This window comes from Xiphophorus couchianus, chromosome 15, assembly GCF_001444195.1.
Source record: "Xiphophorus couchianus chromosome 15, X_couchianus-1.0, whole genome shotgun sequence".
Taxonomy (NCBI): domain Eukaryota; kingdom Metazoa; phylum Chordata; class Actinopteri; order Cyprinodontiformes; family Poeciliidae; genus Xiphophorus; species Xiphophorus couchianus.
Genome location: NC_040242.1, coordinates 6832414 through 6848380, shown reverse-complemented (window position 1 = coordinate 6848380; position 15967 = coordinate 6832414). Strand labels below are relative to the sequence as shown.

General features: G+C 36.6%; 2 protein-coding genes across 2 annotated transcripts; one reads left to right on the top strand and one right to left on the bottom strand.

The window, feature by feature from the left end:
* Positions 1 to 204: 204 nt before the first annotated feature.
* LOC114158240 (synaptotagmin-14-like) lies at positions 205 to 6753 on the bottom strand. Its single transcript, XM_028039582.1, has 3 exons — positions 6442 to 6753; positions 3746 to 3793; positions 205 to 801 (listed from the first exon to the last, which is right to left on the bottom strand). Exons 1-3 carry the CDS (start codon positions 6452 to 6454, stop codon positions 623 to 625), a joined length of 240 nt encoding a protein of 79 aa, XP_027895383.1. The 5' UTR covers positions 6455 to 6753; the 3' UTR covers positions 205 to 622.
* Positions 6754 to 7629: 876 nt separating this feature from the next.
* On the top strand, positions 7630 to 14081 carry LOC114158808 (cytosolic 5'-nucleotidase 1A-like). The gene is made up of 6 exons (XM_028040683.1): positions 7630 to 7870; positions 7964 to 8131; positions 9295 to 9424; positions 9577 to 9699; positions 10760 to 10944; positions 12117 to 14081. Exons 1-6 carry the CDS (start codon positions 7757 to 7759, stop codon positions 12480 to 12482), a joined length of 1086 nt encoding a protein of 361 aa, XP_027896484.1. The 5' UTR covers positions 7630 to 7756; the 3' UTR covers positions 12483 to 14081.
* Positions 14082 to 15967: the final 1886 nt, after the last annotated feature.

Below are 15967 nucleotides of genomic sequence, written 5' to 3'. Positions count from 1 at the left end.
AATCTACCCAATGGCATAAAGGAAGTTGATTAGTTAATTGATGCCAGGCTTTTGTGTTATGAACAAATGAGGCCATGATAAATAATTTCCTAAATGTTTTCACCTTTTATGGGAGAAATAAAAGGTTAATTCAATTGAAAGCCAAACTAAACCATAAAGAGTTTGGTGTTGATAAAAAAAAAAACTACAACAGCCATGTGGTTCTGGTGTGCAACCTTTAAACTAATTTGTTGATGTAGACTTTGTTTGCCAAATTTATGTGACTTTGAGTACAATTCTTGCCCACAACTCTCTTCAAAATTACCCCAAAGTTAAGATTTGGTTTTGGAGTCTGGGTGGAGACGTTAAATTTTCTTCAGGTGAAGCTACTCGTTTGTTGATTTTAGTTTATGTGTTTCTTTGAAAGAAAATACTTCTGTCTTGCAAACACTATAGACTTATAAATAATACAGGAGACTGTTTTGTTGTTGACCAGTTCACTTCTGGTATTTTAATTCATTTTAGAGGTTTTGCAAAGTCACTGCTCTTCTGTATTTTCTCCAGGTATAGCAGACTATCTTTGCAACTGTAAATCCCCCACGCTGTGAGCATGTTTGTAACCAATAACTGAGAGCATTTCTGCTCATATGGCCAGTCTGTAAATGTGTTGAGTACCTTGGTGGGGGTTCTTTTGTCCATTGAGATGTGACAGATTGTCGGGACTCTGCACAGACAGTTTGTTGCTGAGGTAAAGAAAAAACAGAGCCATCAACGCCACGAAGGCTGCAATGGAAGACAAAACACCCAGTAGTTCAGGAGAAACTGGGGAAGAGAAGAGGAGAACAGACAAGAAAAAGAGAAAGACAACAAGAAAAAAAACTTAGAAAAATGCAACACTGCAGTAAAAAAATTTACACCAAATCGTTTTAAAGAAGCGGAAAATCTTCTTAGAGCTGAGCAATAATAAAACACAAACTTGAGTTACTGTAAGAACAATCATCTATTGATAATTTATTATTTCAAAAAGTAAACAGCTCACACTGAAATAAGTCTAAACTTTTCAGTCAAAATGGTGAGCATTAGCTGCTGTGAGTTGAATCAACCATTATTCCTCTTAGGCAGACATAAGCCGCGGCGGTGTATGTAGGCCATCCACACTTCATGTAACCAAGCAGGCAGCCCTGTGCTATTTTTACTAGAGTCTCAAAGGAGCAGTATCTAACAGAAAAGTAGATTCAGTAAAGCCCGAAAAATCAGATTGGACCATCATTTAGGAGACTGTCAAGCAAATTAGCTGCAGTGTGAGCAGCATTCTTAACCGTTAAAAAGAAAGAACAGCTAGTAAGAAAAATACTTTTTAGACAAAATTTATAATAAGAAGTGTTATTTTGTTTAGTTATTGAAATATATTGAGATATGTAGCTTAAACTCACACTGACACATTTTAATAATTAAGCAGAGAAATTATATCAGGGCTTTTGACTTCTTTATTTAAACTCTTCAGGTAGAGTATGGAACTATATTGCAGGATTAATGGACAAAAACCTTGGAGCCAATGACAATGGTGTATTTTTGATCATTTTCACTGCTGAAAATGCTTTATTCCAGAATTAATTTGCCTAAATGACGGAAGTGTCTCTGCAGTGGATGTTTCGATCAGTAGTTCACCTATATTTGCTGCTGCATGTTTATAATTCAGTTTCTTGACTCAGGAAACTAAACTGAGATTTATTTCTATGAAGTGAAAATAGGTAAGAACAAAATAGTTGCATGTTTGCGTGAAATGGATCAACAAATTAGTGATGGATTGAATTGACCTTAAGACAATTCAGAGCTTTAAGAATTGTTGCAATTTGTCCTTGGAAAACACCCTCTCTCCCCCTGCACACACACACACGCACCCACACGCCGATCACACACACACCTGTAATATGAAAATCCGTAATGAGTTCAGTTTTTAATGTATTAAGTTAAAATGACTGGCTATAACTTTTTACACCTTTTTGACTTTTTTTTGCTTCCTACAAAATCCTGCCAAGGATCCTGGAACTGATTTCAGTAAAAATAGTCTCAATTGGGGACATTTCTAAAATGCCTTTGAAGAATGAACACCAAATTATCCTTTGCACCTGCCTTTGTGCATGTCATGTTATCCTATATAGTCACGCTAAATGCGTTTTCATAAATGCTAGCTTTGTTTTAAATTGCTGTGACCTCTCAACATGAGCTTTGTGCCTTAGGTGCACTCACACACACACACACACACACACCTACACACACACACACACACACACACACACACACACACACACACACACACACACACACACACACACACACTAGGCAACATTTTACCAGATTTTGTTGAAAATGTAGAAAATGAAAATGTTTAAATATAATTAAAATAAAATATTTCATTTAACACTGAAGACAAATATTACTTCCAGTCAAACCCAAAATATTCAAATAGAGCATTTAACATGTTGCTTATGCTTCCCAGCGTTGCTGATTAAAATAACTTACGAAGCCTGGTTAAAATAAGCAGTTATGTTAGATCTGTAGTGATCTTCCTTAACTGCAGTGAAAGTGAACTAAACTTGGCATGGACAGACTTTTCTCACCATAGCAACAGGAAAGACACTGTTTCAGCTTTTTCAAGTAGTACAGCATGCCTGCTGCACTCTGCCAAAAATGATCAATGCCCAATCATAAAGAATGGCAAAACACAAGTTAGGTAATAAAGCGACGGTCTTACCTTATAACCGCAATTGTGTTATAATCCAGATATAGCTTGTATCTTAAAACAAAGGCATCCACCTCTGAGGTAACCACGCATGTAATAAATCCCTCACACCTAATCAGATCCAGTGGTTTTAAGGTTCACGTGTCAACTCTCACTGTCGACTGAGCCAGCATGACCTCTGCAGCGGTGGGCACATCAGCCGTCTGTTAAAAACTTCCAGCTTATGGCACTGGCGCTAAAGAGATGTGATGACGCTTCATACATCACTCTGCTTTGTAAATTTTAACAACAGCTGAATAATTCAGAGGCCTGGGGTAACCTGAAGCGTTCATCGATGTACACTTGAAAGCGGAGAAGTTTATATGATCCTCAACATCTCTTTTGCCAGCAGAGGTGATGCCCCTCTTTCCTTCATAAGTGTTTGTGTTCAATTTGTTTTTGACCTGACAAAGTAAACAAGGAAAACCGAGCTAAATTAGTCTGTGAACTGAGGTTTAACTTAGGACTCTGAGCTCAGCCTCAGGATTCAATCAGCTTGCTTCTCCAGCTAATGACTCCTCGAAGCTGTCTAACAAACGTGAAAACGCAGCCACCGAAGCGTTCTGAAATGAATAATGCCCTCAGAGGAATGTGAGCTCGTCTCAGCGAGAATGAAAACAAGGGAGTGTAATTAATCTGTCAGATTTCTGTAAAGTTAAAGTAAAAATAAATATAGGTTGAAGTCTTTGGAGCAGAGAATGATGCAGTTTAAGGAGCGTGGCTGTTTAGAATACGGAAGCATTGCTTACACATGGACACCTGGAACGAAACAAAACCTACATGCTGAATAAATCATACACACACAGCTGCCTTCTTTCGCTGAGGCGAACCAAAACTTGACATGGCATACATAATTCACTGAAACACTGTATTCTGGGGACAGTAAAAAAAAAATAAAAAATCTACATTTATTTACAGTAAAATGTTGTAAATAAACGAGGATGTTAAAAAACTTGGTAAAGGTTTTTGAAGACATGGTCTTACCTCGTCTAGCACAGATGAGTTCATGAGCACCACAGTTTCTCCCCCCTCCTGGAATACACAGAAATAAAAAAAAAAAGCTAAAGAAACAGGATTACTGATTGAACTGTCAAAACATGTACTTTATTCCCTAGCTGAACGATTTTTTTTATTAATCCAAAATAATATTTAAAGACTTATATTCAATGTACTGCACCTAAAATAACCCTGCCAAGGATCCTGGGAATGATTTTAATGTCATTACAACTTTGCAATCAAAACACCTAAAAAATGTATGTACTTTATATGAATAAAATATATTTCAGCAAGCTGAAACTTGTTTTAGAAATCCATGGATGCAGCTGGGATATCATTATTCAATGTGTTGTTGTTGTCTCCTTCTGAAACTGTTTAAAAACAGTAGAATGCTGATTTTCTCTTTCCATTTTTATAGCATTTAACAATATGCAGTTCATAGTAAATAAGCTTAAACACCATTCTTTAAGTCTTACCCAGTGGTATGTAATTTAATCTCCAGTTCAATCTGTCCACCATGGATTCTTTTTCAAATCGTTTTGTGATTTAAGCCTCATAACTCACACCTGCTACATATACTATTTGTCGCACTTCTCAGAAAATGATACACAATGCAGGGAGTTGTCAAACGGTTTTACATGAAGATATATGCTTTACAAAAATAATATTTAGTGAATGGAGGGGTTTGGACCCAAATACTGACCCCTTTTGGATATATCCAGGAATGTCAATAATTGTATTTGATAAACTGCAATTATTCACAAAATTTTACTTGTTCCTTTACCAGCTAGTGTTCCTTTAACTACGAAGTTCATATTTAGTTAGTGTTAAGAATATTAAATTGTTTAGGGTTTCTGTAGTATTACGTTTGTCTGACATTCAGTGAACACTTTTTTTTATTTTTTATTTGGACAATCCCAAAAAGAAATGGAAGTTTTAATTATCAGACCTCTGGACTTATACTCTTGCCAGTCAGAATGAATTCTTGCCAGCAGTGAGTATATCTTAAGTCAAAGTTAAGGCTCTCTTCTCTCATTTGTTGAATTTGAGAAAGTAGTCCAAGCTTGTGAGACTGCAACAAAACAGTTTGGCCTTATTTGCACTGTGTTCTATTTAGTGTCATAACTATTTGTTTTTAAATCATTTACATAGTCTTTTACATTTGCAGACTACACAAAGGTCACTGAGGTTAGATAAGCCAACAAGTAGTTTAAAGTGCTGCACATGTGCATATACAATTCACTTTGTAGTCTTGAACCTTATGACATTTGGCACATTCAAAGCCCAGCAAGAGCTTGTTGTTATGTATTTATTGCATTTAACCAAACTGAGGTATGAGGGTTTTTTTTTTCTTTTACAAATATTTAATGTTATTTCTGTTATTAAAATTATTCACAAGCAGTGGCGTTTTTTCATATTTGCCGCATGGGCACTTGCCCAGGGTGGCATTAGCAAGGGAACACATGAGAAACGTGTCAGACCAGAATGTTTGCTCTGCTAGCGCTTGGCCCTGGTTCTGCACTCAACTTAACAAAGTGTACGTATTGTCAGAGTAGGCTATTCCTTCCTTGTACTCACTTAATTAAAAAGAAACCAATCCAGAAAATCTAAATACTGCACCAAGTGGCAGAAATACTCAAAACAGAAATTTAGTAAAACACAAGAGAACATCACAAAATAAATACTCAATTTTTGTAGCCTAAGAGTGAAAATGTGCTTTCTTTTAGGTAATTCTACATTTCTTCATTTACTATGCAACATGTGAAAGATATGTATCCACTTTACGGTATATATTTTAGAGATATTCAGTCTATTTCACTCCTCTTCCAACGGGATTGTGGCTCAAACCTTAATTAGTCAACTCACATTACCCTCTTATTTGTAAAGCTTCCTAGGCTTTACAAAGTGGTAGGGGGCTCCGGTTCACCCGGGGCGCCAATCACGCAAGAACCACCCCTGTTAACATCCTTCGGACTAAAGTGTGTACTCAAAGCAAAAGAGCAATGAATGGACTATCGAAGAACGATGTTGTCTTTCTAAAGGTGTGACACTGCTGGCAGGTCGTCATTAAACTCATCCAACATGCACGCATGGCCACACGTGACATTAACACTGTTCAGCCGCTGAATTTCAGTTACAGAAGACCTCTTCGTCGCCACGCTGGTACTCACTATAAACACTAAGTGTTGATAAAAGGAGCTAAACGGCACACACAGTCATGAAATAGAGTGATTTTAAACTAACAGCGTTGTTTTCTGGGGGGACGAGATCCCATCTCATTCATCCGCAGAGCGGCAGCTTAACATTATATATTTAAATTATTCTCTATTTGTGGTTGTGTCTTGGACAAACGTTTTCCTAATGTATATTTTTTTTACTTGTGACACTGCCCCCACGGAACTGTCTCCGTCTCTGTTTACATGTCGCATTACTTCACGTGAGCATCCCACAAACGGATCACAACCGTCCTGCATCACCAAAGTGTCCGCATCTCTCAGCATCATTCGTCCCGCGCTGCTACAGCCGCCCGCGCGCCCCGGCTCTGCGGTGCCTCTCTTGCCGCGTGGATCAAGAGGGAGACCGGCCGCAGAAATAATCGGACTCGATCATCTATAGAGAAGAATTCTGATTCTGTTTCATAGTAAAGTTTAACATGAGGGCTGGTACCTGAGAGGCAGACTTACCGTCAATCGCCATGATGCTCCGTCCCGGACTCTACCAACCAACTGCTGGGTGGAGGGGGTGCAGCAGAGGAGGAGGGAGGTCATTCATGTGTTTGTGTGTGAGTCACGGTTGTGTAAGCAATTAAAGATTTAACGAGAGCAGCGCTCCAAGATGCCCGTATTGTATTAAACATTTAAATGGAATATTTAAATAACGTATACAGTAGCTCGCAAAAGCATAACTTTTTTTTTCCAGTTTTATTGTCACTTTATAACTACAGACTTCATAATGTCTTAGGACTTTATGTGATAGACCAACACAACTTAGTCCATTATTGTTAACATTATTTTTATTTTGTTTTATTTTTCTTACAAATTATTGCAATTTTTTGTGCATGTCTTAGAGTTGCCTCTGTAATATATTTGCACGTATTGCTAGAATGATACTGTTCTCACATTAAGAAAAGTGCAGCTTGCTTATTTGCTGTATAATCTTATAATTCTGCGTTCAAATGTAATTTATATAAATGGTAATATTTAGTATTTTGCAGCCTTTTACAGTTCTTCCAAGATTGCTCTCTACACAAATAATCTTGTCTTGCATAAATATCCCCTTGAAACATTTTCACATTTCCAATAAAGGGTTGTCTTGTAGTTAGATCCATCCAGCTACTCTGTCAAGCTTTCCTGTAGTACATGGATTCCCACAGCATGATACTGCCATGACCATACTAAAGATTATCGATGTTGTATTTATGGCGATGTGCATTATTAACTTTGTACAATAATGTTGCATAAAGGCCAATAAAGTTCTATTCTCTGCATTTTTTCCATGCAATTCTAATTGGCTCACGACCTTATGCAAAACCAAAGTATGCCTTCTTTTTTAGTATTAAACATTTGCTTAAATGATCACATTTACCTTTAGTTGAGTTTAAGTAAAGTTTCTTTCAGTGTGTTAATTAATTTGTTTCCATTTTATTGTGACGTCTGTATCAGTTTCGCCTGCACAAGATTCTTCTTCTGCAATAGTTATTCATTATTAGGGTATTCCATAAATAAGAAGCTAGTTTATTACAAAAAATTACTACCGTAGTTGTACACAGCAGTCTATAGAACGTGTTACTGTGGTAGTCAATAACCATGCGGTGAAAGTGTTGTCATGACAACTTGCGTCACTGCTAGTAGGAACTCCCACCGGGCTTCCTTACTTACACTTCCGTAAAGTTTAGTAGGTGCAACAGAGATTCTGTAGCGTACTGCACGCTACTTAGTTGAGTTTATTTTAGATTTTATTTCGACTCTCTTCAGTTTTATTTATTTATTTTTTTTAAAAATGAGCGAAATTAAGCCAAAGGAAAAAACAGCAACCGAAGACAATGAAGAGGAAAAAGACTGGGAAGCAGCTAAAGCTTTCTTTGACAATCTAAAGACAAGAGTACCAAGGCCGGTGAGTTTATTACTTATCCCTAACATTATGACTTTTAAAGTAGTTTAGTTTAATATCGGTAATGGTTTTTCTGTCGTCCTCTGTCTGTGTCAGCCCAAACCCCAGTATGCGGTAACTATCGCCGTCTCCTCTCGCACCCTCTTCAACATGGTGGCGGAGAGGAAAATCTTCGAGGATGAAGGAGTGGAGAAGTACGTCGCTTTTCAGGTGGAACATGAAAACGATCCGTTAAAGACAGGACCTGCTTTCCCTTTCGTAAAGGTAGGCCTGTCGTTCAGGGAGTGGCAAAAAGCTGTAACTCCGGCGTGGGCCCTTTTAAGGCAGCCCAGGTGTAGCCTAGTACTGGTACTGGCAACAAGCCATCAGTCTTGGTGCTGCTCACCAAACTAAAGTATTTTATCCATGTAGTTTAACTTCTTAGCAGGGGCGTATTTAAGGGGATGTTGGACCCTAAGCAAGTTTTGGTGCCCTTTCTGCTTTTGGTGACAGAAGAGTAAAAGCTCAACAGAATTGCTTCAAGTTTTTTTATTGATTGTCCAAAAATAAAAGACAATACTAACATGTGTTTTTATATTTTTTATTGAAAAAAAGAAGCTGTTAAACAGAGCATCTTCATCCATCCATAAACTGGTCGAAATTGTTATTGTAACTTTGCCACACCTGTTATGTTGATGTGACCCAGTCATTCAAATACACCAAAAGAATCAAACTCTTTTATGATTATCTCATTGGGAGTCAGTAACTTATGAGCATCATAAAACTACAGTCACAATTACAGGAACAGTTTTTAGAGTATTTTGCAAAGTAATTGCCAATAGACTGAACAGCCTAACAGGTATCTACTTTTCAATCTCTGACTCCCATAATAAGTTTTTTCTCTTATTGTGAATTTTCATATTGGTCTTGTTTTCGATGCTGCTCCTCTGTGTGTTAATTATTGTGCATTTATTGTGCAATTGTTTTCTTGGAATAAATAAGTCCACAGTTGAAGGTTATCACATCAAGCGACAATATATATATACTGTATATTTTTTTCTCTTTTTTTGTCAGTTGAATTGTAGTTCCTCTTTTAAGGTAGGCACAACATTGAGACAGGTGTCACTCATTGGTTTGACAGCGGCATTATGAAAACATCTGACCTAATTTTGTAACCAGAAGTGGAACATGAGTTGAGTTGAATCTCATCCATCCGTCCATCCGTTTGCACTGCTTCTATAGTATAATATGTCTATCTAATATAGGAAATACATGATTCCAAACTCACTAAAATCCTTTATTTCCACAGTCAGAGCATATATTGTGCAATTTATTTAAACAGGAAAGTATGGCAAACCTTTTGTAATACCTGTTACCTCATATGTAACACAATAACTCAATATGCTTTCTTTTCTTTGAATGTTCAGAAGGTCTGATATGTGTTACAGGCTCTCATGAATGTCAACACTCGACTTAGGAAGCTTTACCCAGACAGCGAGGAACTGTTTGACATCGTCTTGATGACTAACAACCACGCTCAAGTCGGCGTGCGCCTCATTAACAGCATTAATCACTACGGTACGCTGCGTTTCTTAACCAAACATTGTTAATCGTTCAGCTCTGCAACGTCTCACCGCCTCGCTACATCAGCAGGCATAATCAAGAAGGGAACTCATTAGAACTGGGGTTTCATTCTTCATGCATATCTAATGTATTTGATGCTCTTTCAGGTTTGACCATAGAGAGATTCTGTATGACTGGAGGGAAAAGTCCTATAGGTTACCTGAAGGCCTACATGACAAACCTTTATCTCTCAACAACTCCAGAGAAAGTTGCAGAAGCAATAGAGGCAGGTAAGAGGAGATATCCTTTTATTACAGCCAGAACGTTTGACACACAAACTTTTATTTTAAATATTTATTTAATACTGTTCCCCTCCATAATTATTGGCACTCCTCACAAAAACCCTGAAAATAAATAAATATTTTATTACAGCTGCATAAATCTCACACTGAAAAATCAACATTTCATTCCAACAAATTTATTATGTTGGTAAAAAATAAATATCCTGCATTATGAAATAATTTTTAATCACCAGTGTCACAGTTAATTTCACCACTAAAGATTTCTTTACGCTAAATGAAACTGAAGTATTTCTAATCGTACATACATCACAATCAAATTCAAGAAAACACGACGGTGAAGAAGATGGAGTGTCGGGAAATTGAAAAAATAATTATTGTTCTCATCTGAAATGAGATGATAAACAAGGCTGAATGTGGCCCTAAGTTTGTTTTGCCCCCCAGGACAATGGGGGCCAAGACATTGTCTTGTGGGGGAAAAGAATCCTCTCATGTTATTGTTGGCAACATGCAGAAAAAGTAGCATATAGGTATTATCAAATCTCCATAGTAACCATTTGTTTTCTCAGCCTTTGTATGGCTTTGTAAAGCTCTGCAAGTTGGTTAACAGAAAGGCTGAACTTTATGCCTCCTCCAGTCTAATCTAAAAATTTACTTAGCATATACTTGATAAAAATATCTCTCTTTTTTTTGATCAAATATGGTGTATTTTTACTAGTTTCAAATTGTTAAATGTGAGAATTTGCTGCTTTTAATCCGAAATGATGTAAAACCACAAAGAACCAGAAACTGAAAAGAAAACAAGAAAGACACACTGAAGTTTGTGATCATAACATTGCAAAATGTGGAAACATTCAAGCGGTAGGGAAGCTTTTGTGAGTCACCATTATTTTGGTGAAATCCACGGAGGTGGTTGCTGAAACCTGAAGTTGAGCGTCAGTTCAAACATCTTATAATGAAATATAGGACTGACATTAGCCTGCGGCAGACTTCCAAGAACAGAACATTCACATCAGCAGGTTTTTTTTAACCGTTTCTTTCCTCCATGAAGGGATTGCTGCAGCCACCATGTTTATGCCAAAACAGGACAGCGATCTGAGCGACACTCAGCTGAGAGTGGCGTTTGATGGTGACGCCGTCCTCTTCTCAGACGAGTCAGAAATCATTGTGAAGAAGCACGGCCTCGACACTTTCTTTGAGCATGAGAAACAGTTTGAGAATAAACCTTTGGCTCAGGTAAAAAGGCACTGTCATCTACGTGCAACATGTCTGATACCTGTAAAAATGAGATCACACGTCTTCTTAAAATAACACAAATGCCATGACTCTATGCAACATGTCAGCCCAGTGTTCATATTCTTTTACATAGCTTTAAAATGACTTTCGTTGCAGCTTCAACTTTGAAAGTTCTTTTTTCTTCCATTAGTCATATTCTCCCTCTTCATCAGTAAATTGTGATACATGTCTGAACTTGCACACAGATCTACTGTATATTCTTGTCGTTATAACCAATTTGAATGTGAAGATACAGGTTTGTCAGATTCTTAACTCCTGGAGTTATGAACCTGTCTAACCTGCTGTAAAGGACTATGCAAAACTGTTCATTCCCTGTCATGGCTTCACACCGTATCCGGTTGCAACAACAAATCTCAATTATACTGAGATTTTATAGGATAAACTGAGACAACGTAGCACATAATTAAGAAGGGACTAATACATTGGTAATCAAAGGTTTTGCAAATAAAACTGCAAAAAGTGCTCCATGCATATGTATTCAGCCCATTTTTATTTGTTACACCTTTGAATAAATCTCAGTAAAACCCAATACGACAATTTGGAGTTGAATTAATTTAATTAAATTTATGTAGTGCAGATTTACTACAAATGACCTCTCAAGCACTTTCCAAGAAATTATGTATCTTATATGCAGTCAACTTGATCAAATAATACAGACCCATTGAAATGAAGCCTTGCACTTATTAAATAAATTGCAAGGAGTTGATTACAACAGTAACTTTTATCTTTTACTTCAACACAGGTCATAGTTAATGGGATGATTGATGGAGCTAAAATTTGAACTGCACCTTCAAATAGGACAAACAAAAACATACAGCCATATTTATGTGTTAGAATGGCCCAGTCAAAGGACCGACGTAAATCCAATTGAAAATTTTGTGAACACTTAAAAATCACTGTATTGATTCAGGTATGAATGCAGGTGCATGCAGCACTTTTCAGATTTTATTTGTTAAAAAAAAAAAAAGTTTGGGCATCACTACAAAATCCCAATAAGAAGTTAAGTTTGTGGTTTTAAAGTTCAAGAGGAATAAATTCTTAGCTTTTTTAAAATATATCTGTTGTCACACTCCTCATTTTACGGGACATTAACCTGATTCTGTGCTTCACAGGGTCCATTAAAGTGTTTCCTGGAGGCCCTCGGTAAGCTTCAGAGAAAATTTTATGCCAAGAACGAGCGTCTGAATTGCCCGATCAGAACCTTCCTGGTCACGGCCCGCAGCGCGGCCAGCTCCGGCGCACGTGTCCTGAAGACCCTCCGCAGCTGGGGCCTGGAGATCGATGAGGCCCTCTTTCTGGCCGGGGCTCCCAAAGGCCCTCTGTTGCAGAAAATCAGACCTCACATCTTCTTCGACGACCAGATGTTCCACATTGAGGGGGCCAATGAGCTGGGAACCATATCTGCACATGTACCTTATGGAATTGGACAGAAGTACAACAAGGGGAAGCTCATCGAAGAGCCCAAAAAAAAGGAGTAATTTGCAAGTGACATATGCACGACTACACCAGCTTATCTGCATAGGAAGAGATTTGCTCCAAATCAATCATGTTTTAAAGAGGCAGTATTATGTATTTTGCAGGCACATAGGTGCATTTTATAGCACCATCAAGTAGCTATGTCACCTTCGGTTGTTATAAAAAGGCTGTATATGTAAAATATCACAATATAATGCTTTGAAATTGGGGCTTTGTCTCTTTAAGAAACTCCTTGCTCTTTCCGAGACTCCACCTTCAGCACGTCATCACAACAGCGTTTCTCCATTAACACTCGGAACAATGTTTTTACCAGCGTTACACTGAGAAGTAGCTCAGTGTAACGCATCTGCATGATGAACTCCGCAGATGTGCAGCTCTACTAGGTGTTTTCTAATTGCTGCTGCCGCTCGTCTGGAGGAGCTGAGTGGAAAAGATGTAGCTTAGTGAGAGCGAGCGTTTTGCAAACTCAAATGGCTGCCAGCGGAGATTAAAGGATTTCTCAAACATGCATGAAAGAATCAAAGCTACACTCCAGTTATGTTTCTGATGAGGGAATAACATTATAACATGAAGTAAAGCTCAAAAAAGTCAATTTTTACACAATACTGCCACTTTAAAAATGCTCCACTAAAGAAAATGTTAGAATTTAGTTTATTAAAGGATTTTGAAATATGTATGGTGGGAATACAATTTCTGCCAAACTGTATTTTCACACTAAAATTAAATTATGCAACACACTTTTTTTTTTTTTACTTTTAATACTAAACAGAAAACAATCTATTGTTACCTCTTATCTGCATCTGCTTCCTTTTTAAAGGCTCAATCAGGAATAAATAAATTTTTAATAAAGTTTATTTATACAAATAAAATTTGATTGATTGATTGATTTATCTTTTTTGTTTAATCCTCTTTGTGCCTTGTTTGTATTTTTCTTTGGCCTTGAGCACATAACAGTCCGCTCTCTACTGTTTGGTAAAAAATTATCCATCATTTTTAGGCAATGTTCTTGCATATGTATGCAACACATACATATTTTAAAACAGAGGTTTACTGCCAGGGTAGAAATGCCGTGGCTTAAAGGGACAGTGATGCTGCCTTTCTGTTTTTTCTTTTTGCTAGATGTTAACATAAAACTTCTATTGTTTTGATGTTTTGCTTATTTTCATGTTGCATTTGTAACATAGGACCAAACTACCTGTGATAGATTTCAAACAGCATACTTAGCGCTGCAGAATTATGCAAATGTCAGTATAACTAAACAGCAGACTTACACGAGTTTTCTAAGTGCTGGAAATATCTGTATTTGTCACTTATTTTGTGCCGCTCAACTTTTCTATCTATAGCTATTTTCACACGGGCTCTGCTGCTTCTGTTTTTGGATTGTCAGATTGTATTGAACTCTGAGCACACAGTCGGGTTAATAAAGTAATGTAGGTGAAGTTTGTTTACTGGTGTTTGGTGTGGCACTAAATTAGTAAGTATTTTTAAGCATTTTTATAAAATCTATTTTCAGCCTTGTACTCTGTTTACATATTGAAATAAGAATATGAACACAAAAAAGTTCATGTTTTTTTTAAATAAAAATATTTTCTGTTCCAAAAGCACTGATTGTGTCTCTGTGCTGCTACATTTATAATTTTAGGTTAGTTCATTTATGTGTCTTTTTTTTGCCCTTATTAAATGAAATAATCATTTGATATATTTTATATTAAAATAGATTTGATGTTCTAACATTTAAGTGTAATAAATAAGAAAAAACAGAAGAAATTTGTCTGGGGGTAAATCAATTTAAACTACCGGTACTGTACAAACATGATTTATTTTGATTTCTTTGTTACTTTTATTGTAATTAAATTCTAAACAATTACTATAAATATTGACTTTTATATGATACTCATACTGTATTTGAACCTACTACAAATAAAGCAGATTTGGAGCAAATTTTATACATTTTCTGCTCTCTTATACATAGAAAATTGGAAGCAAGTGGTGGATGTTTTAGCTGAAATCTTTAAGAAGCTCCTGACTGTTTTTCCTGTCCTGGTTTCATGATGCCAGTAGGCTTTCTGAAGAGTCTTACAAGAAATAAACTAATTTAAGTAGAATGGATCAGTGAAGAAAAATATATTGGCTGCAGGAAGAAGGATACTTATCAATATCTTATGGCACAATGAGAAGTCCAAAGAGGAAAGACAACTTAATTTACGTAATAATCCTATTAAAAAGCAAAACTTTTTGTGCTGGCTTTATAGGTTACTTTTACCCTAAGATGTAACGTATAGTCTCGGAACATCATTATTCAAACAAAAGTTCAGCTAGATATGGTCTTTTAGAAAAATTTTTAAGTTAGGTTGCTTAAAGAAAGAAAATACATGAAAAATTGTTGAAATCTACTTTGTATCCATCTATAAAAAATGGTTCAAGTGTCTGTGCCCATTGAGGAAAACATTAACAGCTCCTATGTATCTGAATGTTTTATAGCTAAATTCCTGCCACTAGTTGTGTGTATCTTGACTCACCAGTAAGTGGCGGTATGTAGCAGTTCTCTCCACTTTTTCTCCTACTGATCTCACATCCTCAGGTTTGGTACAACTGGTTGTTTGTCATTTCACCGTTAGATGGCGCTGGATGACTACTTTTATCTTTGCTCAGACGTTGTTTTAGTTATATACTGCACATAACCTAATTCAACAATGTGCAATGCTAACTATAAGGTAAACAGAGGGAGACAATAATAATATTAATAAAAATGTGAAGTTTTTGCATGCTTTGGGAAATATTGTTCTTTTTTAACAAAGCTGAACTCATTCTGGAGGTGGCAGCATGAAGCTGTGTTGGAGAGACAGAGACATAAAAAGCTTTACTGTTTTAAAACAGCAGAAATACAACTTTAATATCAGTTTCTTCATTTCAAAACAGTTTCCTCTTCTGGTTGTATTATGCCAGATGCATAATGCATCATTTAGCATTATCACTAGTAGATGGCACTACGTAGCAGCAATTACTCCCATTTTTGTTTTCCCCACACATCCTCCACTTTGACAGAACATCATTTGCTTGATAAATTTATTTCAAATAATCAAATTCAGTATTCTCCGATGCATATTAGCAGTTGATCTTATCTGTATTCTTTATGTTTCTGTTTACTTTGTGCTGCAGAAGACTGTCATGTTGTACGTGTGTGATTTTATTAGCCACGAAGAGGTGCTCCTGCTTAATTAACAGGCATCACACAGAGAAAAGAAGAAAACCCACAAGGAATATTTGCATTTTCTGAACTACAGCAAGGAACTATTAACACGAAAATCACTTCTAACAGTTTTTGCATACTTTGAGGAATATATATATATTTTTTCAGCTTTAATCTAACTCTTTCTAGGCTCATTTTGCTGCCTCATTAATATCCCTGCCAAGTGCAGCAAGGGCAATACAACACAAATAACTTCTTCTCTCTGAACATTAAGGTCTAATTGGAAGTTAATGAGCT